A 14,429-nucleotide genomic window follows, 5' to 3' on the forward strand; every position below is an offset into this window, starting at 1 on the left:
CTGGGGACTGTCCTCACCTCATGTGTGGGAGAACAGGACCCACCCAGTCCTCTTCTGACCTCTGGGAACTGAGCAGCCGCTTTTTTGGGGGGTGGGGGAGGTCTGGTCATGGGGCCTGAACTCTGGGCCTGGGCGCTGTCCCTTAGCTCTTCAGCTCAAGGCTAGCACTCTACCACTTACTTGAGCCACAGCGCCACTTCCGGCTTTTTTCTTTTTGCTTATGTGGTGCTGAGGAATCGAACCCAGGGCCTCAGGCATGCAAGGCAAGCGCTCTACCACTGAGCCACCTTCCCAGCCCTGAGCAGCCGCTTTCTTTACCATGAGAATGTCTTACTCCTTATCCTCTCTTGCACATGGTCTCAGACACAGTCTAATGAAAGTTTTCCAGGCAAGACCTTGGAAGCCAGCTGGGGCCTCTTACTGTCCATCCATAAAAAGAAGCAACACATTGCACAGCCAAGTTGAGAAGCATCCTCGCAGGACAGGAAGGAGTATATCAAGACAACCTTGTTTTAATAGAAAAAGTAAATGAGACTGCACTTGGCTGGTCCTAACACAGAGAGAAGAATGCTATAAACTCCGCTTTACTTTTTTTGTGGGAACAAATATTTACCAGGTTCCTGATGTGTTAGACACTGCGGCAGGCGCAAATCCACTTATTCCTAACGGTGTTAGGCACAGAGGAAAGGAAGGCTCGGCAAAAATGAAGGGACTTGCTGAAACCCAAACTTGCCACCTCCACCTCTTCCTCCTCCATGTGCTCATGACCACGTGCCTTCCTCTTGTGAGGAACACAGGTAGATTTAGAACCCCAGAGGATGAGAAGATGTGGGCCGCGGTGCCTGGCTATGCTGTGAGATGGGCAGTGATGAACTTCCTTCCACTGCCTCTCCCCCTCCAGTGTAGACTTTGCTTCCAGGCCCTCCCCCTGGGCATCTCCTGCCATCACCTCCACAGCATTCTGCACTTTCTTGCTTGAGCGTGTGTGTCAGTACTGAGGCTGGAATTTGGAGCCTCACAGTCTTCCTTGGCTTTCTTTTTTCTTCTCAAGGCTAGTGCTCTAACACTTCAGCCACACTTCCACTTTGAGCATTTTGCTGGTTAACTGAAGAGTCTCTTGGATTTGTCTGCCTGGACCGGCTTCGAACCATGACCCTTAGATCTCAGCATCCTGAGTAGCTAGGATTGCAGGTACGACTCACCAGCACCTCCTTTCTTGGCTTCTGTTTCCCTCACCTATGAAAAGGGATTCCTATTATTAGTAGTAGTACAACCAGGCAGGGCAAGGCCAGTTAGAGAAGACTTGGGGCACTGGTGAGAGGGCTGGGGAGATAACGTGAACGAACGTGTGATTCCTCAGCTGACTAGCCCTGGAGGGCTTCATCCCTCCAGTTGCAGCCCTGCTTCTCTGGCTTTTGTCCCAGCTCCCAATCTAGGCTGAAGGTGAGCATCCTTACCCCACCCTCCAGAGACATCATAAGCCTAGGACCAGAGAGAGAGAGTGCAGGAGGATTTCTGGGAGGCCCAGGACAAAGTGTAGAATGGGTCAAGACTTGAGTGTGACCCCCCCTCACCCCTGTGTTTTCCTCCCTAGCAGACCCAGCACTGGGGGTGCACAGCAGGGATGTGCATGCTCCTCCACCTCTGCAGGGCATGTCTCCTGCTGAGGTCCCTGGAGTGGAAGGACTTCTATTCCCTCTGGCCCCTCTTCTTTCTCAAGGGATTGCGAACAGGTTTTATCCAGGGCCACATGCAATGTCATTTGTTCCAATGCCTCTTAAGGCACCCTATTCCCCTGAGCTGGAGTCCCACTTCCCTGGCTTGGTGGCTAGCTGAGTTCTGGGGAGGCTATTGTCAAGATTGAGAGCAGAGAAAGATACACTGCCAAAGGCCAAGGGAAAGGCAGGCAGCGTGACAGAAAGATGCCAAAACAGGCAATGAAATCAGACAAGCAGCAATCACACCAGTAGGCGACCATCTTAAAGACCCCACCTAGACAGCCCGGTGGTTGATATGGTGGTCTGGTAGCTTCGCCTTGACCCAACCGCACAACAGGGGGAAGAAAGGAATGAGGAAAGGACGGAAGGGAGAAGACAGAAGGGGCGGCAAGAAGAATGAAAAGAGCAGGGAGCTGGTAGGAGGAGACAGACAGGCGGACTGAGAAGAGAGGGACCGAGAAGGGAGAAGGCCTGGTGGCGGATTCTTGCCCAAGTGTTAGGGATTCTCTCCTACACAGAATCAATCCTGCATGGCGCGCCTCCCGCGGTGGCGCCGTCCCCGGAGCGCCCCAAAACCCCTCGCCGTCCCTCCCGAGCCAGAGCTGGGGCTCTGCCCCGCCAGCGCTCCTCTCCGGCCGAGCAGCCCCCGCGGCTCACCCCAAACGCGGGGAGGGAGAGAAGGAGGGCGGGCGCGGGAGGAGGGAGGGGAGAAGGAGGGGCTGCGGTAGGAAGCAGCCATGTGGTTCCAGCTCATTTTTTTCTCTTTCTCCACTCGTATTTCTTTCCAAACAGGGAAAAGTGTTCCACAAAGCGGTAGCGCCTTCAGCCTCGCCTTTTCCTCGTGGACCCGGACCCAGCTCCCGTCTGGGTGTGAGCCGGTGGGCTAGGCACTAGGAGCCCTCCGTGGCCGGAACAAGGGGCGCGGGGACCCCTGCACGGGGCGCGGGGGGCGCCCAGCGCGGAGCTGGCTCCCGCGCCCGCACATGGCTGCGGTCCCCAGCGCGCACCCCGAGGCACCGCGCCCAGCTCGCCAAAGGTCCGCCGGCGGCGCCGAACCGCCCCGCAGCCAGGCAGCGCGGAGCGGGGAAGTGCCCCGCGGCCGGGGACCAGCATGTCCCCCTTCCTCCTCCTCTGGCTAGGTGAGTGCTCGGGGACGGTGGGAGTTTGCGCGGCCCCCGGGCAGCCCGCGGTCCAGCGTCCCGGGGAGGAGTGTCGTGGGGCCGATTGTCCCTGCCGCCCCGCAGGGTGCCAACCTCCCGGTCCCCGCCACCCAGCCTTGGAGAAGCGCATCTGGGAGCCGAGGACCGCCCAGTCGGCCATCAACGATGTCTCACACATCTGGGCCCTGCAGCCGGCCGGGGGTGGGGGCGTTTCCCGGGCGAGTTTGGCAGGGACCTGCTTGGCCCTGGCGTGGAGGTGCGCGCCGGGCAGGGCTGGCTCCCGGGAGTGTGTGCGGTAAACTGGAGCGCTGGAGGAGGAAGGGCTCCTCCAGGAATTTCTGCCCAGGTTCCTGCGGGTGGGGAGCTTTTTGTTTCAAATGGGAGCCTCGGAACGGTCAGATTGGAAACAGATGTGTTGGAGGGGGGTGGAGGGGGGTGGAGAGGGGTGGAGGGGGGGTGGAAGGGGGGGAGACAGGGCCGAGAGGGAAAGAAAGGGGATAAAAGGGTAGAGCAAAAGGCGCCTGGGGAAGGCGCCCGGGCAGAAAGGGACATTGGGAAGGAAAGAATGGGAAAGAGAGGGAAGGAGAGAGAATGGAGGAGAATGGGAGGGAGTGTGGAGAGCCAAAGGAGGGAGGCTGAGAAAGAAAGGGTGAAGCCAACAGAACAAATGGAGCAGAGGAGGCAAAGAAAAACGGCAGCCACTACTTCCCACTGGAGACAGGAGGGGCCCCGCTGGCAGTCTCCTCCACACCAAGCCTGTGTCTGGGGCCCCCAGCCCTAATGCACCGGCCGGGGCACCTGGACTGGACACCGGCATGCTTATAGGAGAGTTAGAGCAGGAATGTGTGAGATCCGCAGAAAGAGGAGGGAGACAGAGAGTCTCTGAGGGCCAGGGCAGGAAGGCAGGGGAAAGAGTTGAACAAAAGTTGCATGGAACCAAGGGCGGTACCCACCTAGAAAGAGAAGGCGCAGTGATCTAGAGTTCAGAGGATGCCAGGGCTAGCCAGCTGTGGGGACAGTGAGCAGCACTACCCAGGACGTGGGGCCACAGGACTTGAAAGGACGAGGCAGGTAAGCTGGGATGGCTTACTCACTGTGAGGGCTTCATTCTGAGCTCTCAAGCAAGAAAACTAGATGGCTCTCCAGGCTCTTCTGTTCTGGAGGGAGGCCGATGCCCCAAGTCTGTGAACAAAAGGAAATGGTTCTAAAGAGTGCCCTTTGGGGTACTCTGAGAGCCCTGTCTTTTGGAAGCCTTACAAACCCACTAACACGCTTGTGTAGGGCCCCCTCTGGCCGGTAACCACCCAAGCTAGAAGAAAGGAAGAGGTGGCCTTACCTAAGTTATTGCTCAAGAGGAGGAGGCAGGGAGGGGGAGGGAGGGGTGTTCTCTGAGCTCTTCAAGATACTGGCCAAGTACTGCAATCCTTGTATGCACGTATGGCCTAGCTGGACGACACATGTGTTTTCCTTACAGGCCTCCTCTGCTAAGCTACCAATGACCAGATGTGCAGGAGAATCGAATTTCACACTGGCCTATTCAAAACAGCCTCTATAAAATCCTTAACATACTGAGCATTTTGTGTACGGTACTTTGCTAGTGCCTTTATTTCACACCAACCCGGCTCACTACCTGTTATGAGAAACTCGGGGTGGACAGAGGTCAGATAACTTGCTCAAGGCCATAGCTTACAAGCAGCAGGGATGGGATCTGACTGGAGGTTGAGTAGCGCTCTCAGTGAAAGGTGAAAATGGCTCTGGCCTCCAGAGTCAGTTGAAATCAGTTATGGCCCTAGATGTGAGCATCGGTGGTCATCTAATGGAGCGATGGGTTAAAAGGTCATGGATTCATTGTTTTTCTTTGTTGAGTGCCTACTATGTGTAGTCATTCTTTTGGGGAGAACATAATTTGCGAGGTGGAATCTTGTAGAACATCATAAGAGCTACTCCCTTGATTTCTTCCTGGCTCTCTTTGTAAGTACTCAGATGGCCTGCGATTCTGTATAATTGGCTTCTCATCTCTCATACACATCTAGGACTCTATTGGGCATTCTCAGACATGTGACATCCCAGCTCTACATTGATTAAACTATACAAGTAAGAGAGCATCAGAGGGAATCAAGACTAAGGGAACTCCTCTCCAAATGACATCCTGCAGGGGTCAGGAGCCCACCAGGAGAAGAATGCTGCAGGCTACGCTAAGCCCCTATTTACAAAGTGCTTTTGAGCTATAGTGTACTTTGGGCTGCCTTAGCAAAGCCACTTGTGGCAAATGATTATTAACCCAGAAAAGCCAACCCACTAATATGAAGAAAGCATTGCTACTCCATCCTGTGGTTCTCTGGGCCAAGGAATATCATTAAGATGCAGCAAATGATGAGAGCTCCCTGTCCAGGAAGTTCAGTATCCGAAATTCTTACCCCAAGATTTATACAAAGTGTACAAATGGATCCTAAAATCATATACTGTCCTTTAAAGAGGGGGGAGTTCTTGAACTGCATCTAATTCTGATTGAACAGGGTGGGAGGAGGCTTGGGAGGGCCAAGAGGGTTCCTAGGATGAACAAAGATGGCCACCTTCTGGACCTGCCAACAAGTGACATGAATGCCTACCTGGTATGAGGGAGGATAAAGGGGAGCCAGCCCCTCCTTTGACCATTTCCCTGCTCCTGTCTTTGCTGTTTAGTGTTTCATTCTTCCACCATAGCATCTCCTGGACTTTGTAATAGCTGCTGTATTCATGACTTGCCTGACCTCTAGCCTCTGTCCTACACATTGCTATCTGATGGGACAAAGGAGCTTGGGCTTGGGATTTTACATGCAAGACCTCTGGGTTGTGGTTCTGCGTGCCTGTAAAATGGAGGACAGGATGGGTGCATCTTGAATTCAAGGCTTCTGTAATTTTATGGTCTTTCCCAACTCTTCCAAAAATGTTTGGTAATCCTTATTGCTAAACTCTTCGTTCTGAGATGGAGGAGCTTGGTTTCCCAGAATACGATCTTGTGAAGGTCTGCTGCAGAAGTCTATTTGTTCTGCAGGATAATGACAGATGGCAGTAGCCTCCCATGTCTTCCCTCATCAGCCCACCTTGAGGATATGGTCCTGATAATGATAGCACTGGCAAGCTCATGCCTCTTCTCATCCTAGTCCTGTTTTGTGCTGAGCTGGGCACTATACATACCAGTGTAATTTCAGGAGTGTAGCTAATGATAATGAACTAGACACACTTTTTAGAGCTAAAGATGGTCAGAACTAGGGAAAAGCTAAGAGTCTACCTAAATCACTGTTCGTTAGCATTTTGAGTTTCATATCTCCCCCTTTCCCCAGAGAATCTGATGACAATTACAAAACCACTTCTTGGAAGACACACATGCATCTCCGATTCTGTTAGTCATTTCTAGGGGCTTGTTGACCTGGTACTCTTCCTTGGAACTCAAGGCCATCCTTGATCTAAATCTACCTCTTCTTTCTAAGATTCTTAACTTAATTTTGCATTTCTATTATTATATTTCTATTATATATTAATTGTGGAGGTTTCATTGTGATATTTCTATTATTTCTATTATTACATTTCTATTATATATTAATTATATTGAGGTTTCATTGTGATATAATGTGCTGTGATCATAATTGTCCCCTCTATACTCTTATTCTCCCTGCTACCTCCCCTCCTCTACATTTTTTGTTGTTGCAATTTTAATCTACTCATTCTTTTAAGAAGAAGAGAAAACAAAACTGAGAGTCTTGGTTAAGACTACACCATACAGTTTAATAGAAGGACCAAGACCAGGACCCTAACTTCATGCTGTATCCTGTCATACATTCTTAAAATAGAAAAATATCTTTCCTTCCCTCCTTTTCAGCTCATGTAGTTAAAGCTTTACAGTCATAGTTGCCTTCTAATGCTTCAGTTAAATGAGCTAAATGCTGAATAATTGGCATGGTTTTTATGTTGGGAAATTGCTTGAAAAATAGGGCAAATGTCGTAACATTTCAATTTAGCCATCATAACTGGAAATCCCAGAGACATTCTAAAGTGTCATGTTTGATGGCTGATGTATTAAGAGAAAAGGAATCTATGCTCCAAAGAAGTAGTTGTGTGCATACAAGGAACAACCTAGAAATGGATGGTTCTAATCCCTTCATAAATTTTGCCGTGTTATTCCAGGCAAATCATACCACTCTGACCCTTTGTAAAATGAGATATAATACTGAGGTTATTGCTGTGTTTTCTTATATCACTAACATACTCTAAGGTTTTTTAGGGGGTAGGGGATGGTTGTGGGGTTTGAACTACCCTGAGCTCTTTTTCTCAGAGTAGTGTTCTACCACTTTGAGTCACAGCACCACTTCCAAGTTTTTAAGTGGCTAATTGGAGATGAGTTTCATGGGAATTTTCTGCCTTGGCTGGCTTTGAATCATGATCCTCAGATCTCAGCCTCCTGAGTAGCTAGAATTACAAGCATGAGCCACCAGCTTTTCTGAAATTTTGGATTCTAAGAATTTGCTAGCTGGTGAAGATACAGTTGTGATCAGGAACACTAATTATTAATATAGCAAGCCTTATTAATGTTTTCAGGCACTGTCCATTTGTAGCATATGATTATATGAAGAGGCAGATTTTTTTTGTTTGGGTCGGTCGTGGGGCTTGAACTCTGGGCCTGGGCGCTGTCCCTCAGCTCTTCAGCTCAAGGTGAGTGCTCTATCACTTGAGCTACAGTGCCACTTCCTGTAGCATATGATTATAAACCCAGAAAACCCAAGCCACTAATATGGAGAGCATTGCTACTCCATCCTGGAAGTGTCCTGTGGTTCTGTGGGCCAAGGAATATCACTAAAATGTAGGAAATGATGACAGCTCCCTGTCCAGGAAGTTCAGTGACTGAAATTCTTACCCCAAAGATGTCATACGAAACAGTTAACTGTAAAAGAACCCCAGAAGCCAAGTGTGCTGGGGTTTGTTTGTAATTCCAGCATTGGGGTGGGAAGGCAGGAGTATTGTGAGTTCCAGGTTGGCCTGGGCTGCACAGCAAGGCTTGGACTCCAAAAAATATAAAACCAAACAAAAACAAAAACCTCCAGGAAACATGGACACTCAAGAGAGACTCTGGAGAAGGGTTTATTGTGTAAGTGTTACACATTTTCTTCTGTGTAAAAAATAAAGCCATCATTTACACCCAGAAATGGACTTCTTGCTGGATTTGAATTTGTGGTTGTGCTTTGAAACATGAATTGTGTATTATTAGCTCATCTGTACCCCAAGAGAGAATTATATTCACAGGAATGGTATCATTGGTAGAGTTAATTTCAAACATTTGTACAAACGTCAGCAGTTTACAAAATATATTCACACACCTTATATACTCCTCATCATGCGCTGAGAATAGATGTCATTATTACTGTATTTTACAAGTAAGTAGACTATGGCTCAACAAGTAAGATGAGCTTAAGAGTATGCCCCCTTACAGCAGGGGTATAGCTCAGAGAATAGAGCAAGCGCAAGGCCTTGAGTACAAACCACAGTAAAATAATAACAACAACAATAATAATACCCTGTTAGGAAACAGATGAGCTAGGACACCAACCTGGAACTCCTGGTTCCCAAGACCATGTGCTTCCCATTTACCAGGACTCAATGTTCTACCAGTAGGAGGTCCTGCTGAAGCCCAGGCTTCGTTGAAGATGCCAACTCGTAAATCCCCAAGTGGAAAATTCTTTTGGAACATTTATCAACCACCCCACTGCCCCTGCTCTGGTCAAATGGTTATTGGATTGATGATTACTGTTTATAAGCAACCTGGTACACATATCACACATACATGTCAGTTCCTCCTAACTAGTTAAAGGCCTCTTGCTGTCCTGGGGGAAGGGGGGAGAGGATGCAGAAATCTTCATTAGCACATGGTCCTGGGCTCTGGTGCATAGTGTGGGGACTTGCAGGTTGATTTTTTTTTTTAGTTAAACCTATGTTTTCATCAGTACTGAGTTTCTTGTTTTCTAAAGAAGAAATGCAGATTGTACTTTCCCTCTACTCTCCTCTTGCCCCCCCCCAAAAAAAAAGAGTTCTGGTTATCTGAGCTTTCCAATTGTCTGGATTCTAGAAAAAAAATGAACATTTGTTTCCTTTAGCATCCCATAGACGTCACAATGGGAAGAATGCTGAAGTCAACTCTTTATACTGTGAGTAACCATCAGCTGGATCCCTGCGTGGGTCGTCTCTGCCACAGTCTGGTGGTAATAAGTCTAAAATGTCTCTGTCTCGGGAGAAGGCAAGGAGAATGCTGTTTCTTTTAGGCCTCTTTCTTCTAATTAGAGGAGAAAATGGGCAACTATCTCCAGAATGGTTACCTAGTTGGTGTGGAGGATGGGAAGCTTTTCTAAAGAGGTAAAACAGGGGATCTGGAGCTGTCACAAAAGCCATGGAGAGGGGGCTGGGAAGGTGGCTCAGTGGTAGAGTGCTTGCCTTGCATGCCTGAGGCCCTGGGTTCGATTCCTCAGCACCACATAAGCAAAAAGAAAAAAGCCGGAAGTGGCGCTGTGGCTCAAGTAGTAGAGTGCTAGCCTTGAGCTGAAGAGCTGAGGGACAGCACCCAGGCCCAGAGTTCAGGCCCCACGACCGGACCCAAAAAAAAAAAAAAAAAAAAAAAAAAAGCCATGGAGAAGGAGGATGGGAGCAGGAAGTGGAGGAAGAGAGAAAGGGTGGAGGTAAAAGAGGAGGATGGAGAATCAGGGAAGAGGAGAGGAGGAGAAGGAAAGGAAGATGGAGGTTAGAGAGTAAAGTAGGAAGAAGAGGATAGAGGATAGAGTAAGAAGTAGCAGAGAATGAAAAGCTAAACTAAACTGACCTGGATCTACAGAGCAGCCCCTCAGCTCATTCTGCTGAAGGATGGCATCTTTTCTTTTCTTTTTTTTTTCAGTAACCATCTAGCACTTACATCTATAGCACTACTTTCCTTCTTCATTCACATTTTCTCTCACAGAACAATGATGAAGGGATGAGCTCAGGTCCTAAGCGAGGCTCTGAGATTCCAGGTCAATCACAGTTTACCCAAGAACTCACCACAGGGGGAAACACAAACAAGGAGTTGCACACAGAGGGGGAGTGATCTGGAGGAAAGTACCAGGGTTTCTGGGGTTCCAGGGAGGAAACAGCATAATCACGTTATCTGGGAGATGGTCTTCAGGGATTGGGTCTGATTTGCGTGTGTCCCTCACAGCACTTGCATTAGCGAGGGTCACGTTAAGTAAGTGGCTGATGGGGCAATGGGTGTCTATGTCCTCATTGGAAAGGATGGATTCATCAGTGTGTGTCCTTGGCGCTCTGCCAGGTGCTTCCTAGCCGGATTGCATCTCCCAGTGTCCTTGCCTGTGGAAAGTTATGGTCTCATTCTTCATCACAACCTGCCAGCCATGTAGTGACCTCTATTGCCTCATCCCTCATGGGATGATAAAAAAGGAAGAGAAAGCATTGTATCAGGGAATCTGGATCTCTTAATTAATAATGGTGGTCTTTGTGTAGTATTCCTCTACAAGGAAATCTAATAGGATGAAAAGGGATTTTTGTTGTTGTTGTTCCAGAAGAAATCCATACTATGGAACAGAGACTCGGTTCCTGACATTCTTATTTCTTTTCTAGGTTGGTGGGGAGAGGGAGGAAATATCAAATCCCTGAGAGGGAAATTGTTTTGTGACTTCATTGTTTAAATTTAGGCTTGAGTTTGTGGAGATTGTTCAGACTTGGAGCGATAGGCCTTCTAACCCAACCTCTGTCACTTCTCATTACTTCCAATGACAGTTCCAATTATTTCCAATCACTCTTCAAGGGAAAAGCAGGGGGAGGCACATAAGGCTTCCTCACAGACCATCCATGGAATAACCACTGTAAGATCCCGGCCCCTGGGGTCCTGGGGCCCTGGCTTGAAGCCTGGCAGGGGCACTTGATAATTGCAAGACCTTGGGGAAATTACTTCACCTCCTGAACTTGAGTTTTCTCAGCAGTTGTTGTTGCTAATGACAATGTCATAGAGGATTTTTTTTCCGAAAAATTAAATGAAGTAATGCATATAAAGGGTTTTAGCCCCCTACTTGGTACCTAACAAGCAGTTAATGGATGCCAGTCATTGCTAGGAGACTCTTCTGCTAGCCTGCTTGAAGTCAGCTGACACCAGGCCATCGGCGTCAGCTTCCAGGGCCACAGCTGTTCCTATATCCTACAGGCAAGTCCTTTATGTCCTTTGGGGAATAGCTCTCTGCTCCAGAACCCCACAAGGTTCAAAGACCTGTCTGTGCCCCTTCTGTCTGCAATTGCCCCGAGAGAGTAACTTTTTGTGTTGTATACCCCTGGGCAAGAGTTGCCCTTCTATACTGCCTACCATACTGTCTGCAGGTCACTGAAGCAGTATCACAGCATGTACATCATCTGTTCCCAGCCTCTATTTACGTGCTCCTTAGTGCCTGTGCCAATTTGGATAGCCACAGCTTGGGAAGATAATTGGTTCCTTTCAATAAGGTTTTATTGAGCAACTACTTTCACTAGTGCTAGGTATTTCTTATATCCATACAATGATCTATGAGGTCGGTGTTATCCCTATTTACAGAAAAGTGGGGTGTAAGAAGTCAGTTATCTGTCTTTTATTATACAGGCAGAGTGTGGCATAGGGCAGGTTTGAGCCAAGTTTGCCTTTTGCTTCAGCCCTCATCGCGGGAGGCTGGAATGTAGTGGTAGCATAGCTAACATATATGCAGTCATGAGCCACATAACAATGCCGTGCTTTTAGAATTACATCGCTGGGCAATTTCAACCCTGTGCCAACACAAATGAGGCAGCAGTAAGTACAACGGCATCAGGAGACCCATTTCTATGGGACCAATGTTGTGCACTTCGCCCGCTGTGGACTGAGTTGTTGCATGGTGCCTGGCTCATGGACATACAGACAGGAGCCGCTGTGGGCCTGCCCCCCGCCCCCATGGAGCGCCACATTTATGTCTATGTTCTCAGAAGTCAGTTCCATCCAAAATTAGACTCTGGAGAGTCCGACACCCAAATCCAAGATGTGTTGAATTACATTTCCTTTTTTAAGTTTGGGAGGAAAGGAAAACCTCAGAGTGAGGGTTTTTTTCCACTGACCTGAGCAACAAAGTGGGACTTTTCTTCCTACAAAGGAGTATTAAGCTAGTGTCCCAGACTGCTGCAGGCCTAGCATTCCCACTCAGAATGCCCTCTGGGACTGTGCAGGTGGAGTGGGGGGGTCCCCATCTGCCTCTACCCCACTGCAGCCAGTAGCCAGCTAGAGCAGCCTCTGCCTTGCTTCCAAGGCTAGAAAGGAGGCCACCTCTCTACAGACACCTACCCTGCTTCACCAAATCTCACACCCCATTCCTGGAGCCCTGCAGTGTCCCAGGCCCCGAGGAATCCTTGTGACTCCTGCGCCCTCCCCCGTCCCCCCCCCCCATGATGCTACCATAGCCTGACATGACCTTCCTCCTGCTCCTTCCCACTCCAGTGCCTAATGGCTGCTTCAAGGATGGGGAAGGGAAGGGAGATGGAATGAATGAAGCTCACCTGGGCCATATCTTTCTGTCCTCCACCCTGGAAGGTGTGGGCCTTTGGCCCTTGGCTCTGGGTCCCACAGCGTACTCATGGCGACGCTGACCCTGTTGATCTTTTGTTCCCCTTGCCCCTCGCCTGGCCTCCTCACCACAGACTCCAACCCCCCATCCTCCAGTGTAGCTTCATCTGCAGAGGTTTCTGTGGCTTTAGGGGCACACAGTTCTGGACCCTGATGCACCTCAGTCCACCTTTCCAGTGCCAGGTCACACTGTGGCAGCGGTCAGCATTCCCCACCTTTACTCTGTGGCCACAGGCTCGGAAATACCAAGCTTATACGTTAGACACACAGAAATGAATGAATGAGAGAAAAAATGAACACATCTTATAAGCTTCCTTTGCCTACAAAGAATTTCAGTTCAGTAATCTCAACTTTAAGCTATCTTTAATGGGAAATTCTTTTTCATCAAAAAGGCTCAAAAGAGGAAATGGTAATGGAGGTTCAGAAGAGAAGATAGGGACAGGGGAGGGCTTTATAGCAGGCTTTCAGATTTCCCTAGATAGCATAAACTCCAATGCATCCTCAGGGAAGAGTCAGAGCTGTTGGAAGCGTTGGAGCAGGGTGCGGACAAATGGAAGGACACAGGGAACTCACCTATCCGGTCACAGAGAGTCTGTAGTAAGTCAGCTCTTTCAGACTTTGGTGATTTGCTTCCATTTAATAATTGTCAGGGCACTTGGCTGCTTCTTCCAACATTACCCTGAACTTTCGCCTCCTTAGTGGACAAGGCCGACCCAGCAGCACTGACTGGCTCCTGTTCTGGCCCTCTTAGTTCCCCTGGGGTGAGTGGCAGAAACGCTGACCATGAGCTCTTAGCCAGATCCCAGTCTCTCCCCAGAGCACGGAGGCTCCTGCCCTGTTCCTTCTTTTTCTCTTCTGCCTTGGTGGAGTTGCCTTGCTTAGCACTACCATGCCAGGGTCTCATGGAAACAGAGCAAGTGGACAAAACACACATCAGCCCAAGATCACAGAAGGTTTTTTTGGGGGGGATGTCTTTAAAATATGTGTATGTACACATGCTAGTTCAGTTCATCGTAACAGCCACATTACAAAGCAGGCCAGCTTCTGTTCTGCAGATAGGGATGGGTGAGGTTAAGTCATCTTCCCAATGTAACACAATCAGTTCAACTAGAAGCTAGGTCTTTTTTTACTTTTGGTCTTCTGACCCCCAAACCATGGCTTGTCCATCTGTTCCACATGACCACAAGCCCCATGGTGAGTGGCGGCTGCATCCCCTGTGCACGGAAGCTCCCTGCACAGCCTCCTGTCATACACTGGCTCCTGTCACCTTAGATCACCAATTGGGTATTTGGGGGAGCTTCCTTTGAAAGACAGCCTCCAGCTGACAGGGCTGCTATCCACACGGGAAGACTTGAGACACGTTTAACAGGCACAGTACCAACCAGCCCACATTGGCCATGATCGAGCCATTTCTCAAGAAGTAGGATCAGTGTAGAAATGGAGACTGCCTTGAGAAAGCTCTTTGGCTGGTCACCCAGTGGCATCTCAGTACTCAAGAGAGTGGTTCTCAGCCCCCACCCCCAACCCCCACAGGCAGACCCCACCCCAAGTCTCCCAAACCAGAATCTGCATTTTAACATGATTCCTATAAAGATTCCTATACAGGTGAAAAATCAAAACAAAGTGATGCTCATGTAAGCGAGGGCTTGCAGCACTTTTGCTAGAGTGAGAGGGTCACTCCTAAAATCTGAGCTGGGAACCAATTTGCTACGACAAAAGACTTAGATCAAACAGGAGGGGGAAAAAAAGGGAAAGATGGGCTGGGAAGGTGGCTCAGTGGTAGAGCGCTTGCCTTGCATGCCTGAGGCCCTGGGTTCGATTCCTCAGCACCACATAAGAAAAAAGAAAAAAGCCGGAAGTGGCGCTGTGGCTCAAGTGGTAGAGTGCTAGCCTTGAGCTGAAGAACTGAGGGACAATGCCCAGGCC

General features: G+C 49.1%; 1 protein-coding gene across 1 annotated transcript in view; it reads left to right on the top strand.

The window, feature by feature from the left end:
* The first annotated feature begins 2,602 nt into the window (after nucleotides 1-2,602).
* LOC138810095 (CXADR-like membrane protein) overlaps nucleotides 2,603-14,429 on the top strand; it is a 74,908-nt gene continuing 63,081 nt past the window's right edge. The window contains exon 1 of the mRNA XM_069997287.1: nucleotides 2,603-2,857. Coding sequence (XP_069853388.1) covers nucleotides 2,830-2,857 — 28 coding nt within the window. The 5' untranslated portion in view covers nucleotides 2,603-2,829. The remainder of the gene's footprint in view (nucleotides 2,858-14,429) is intronic.

Source organism: Dipodomys merriami, unplaced genomic scaffold (genome assembly GCF_024711535.1).
Source record: "Dipodomys merriami isolate MVZ:Mamm:240054 unplaced genomic scaffold, mDipMer1.0.p SCAF_103, whole genome shotgun sequence".
Taxonomy (NCBI): Eukaryota; Metazoa; Chordata; class Mammalia; order Rodentia; family Heteromyidae; genus Dipodomys; species Dipodomys merriami.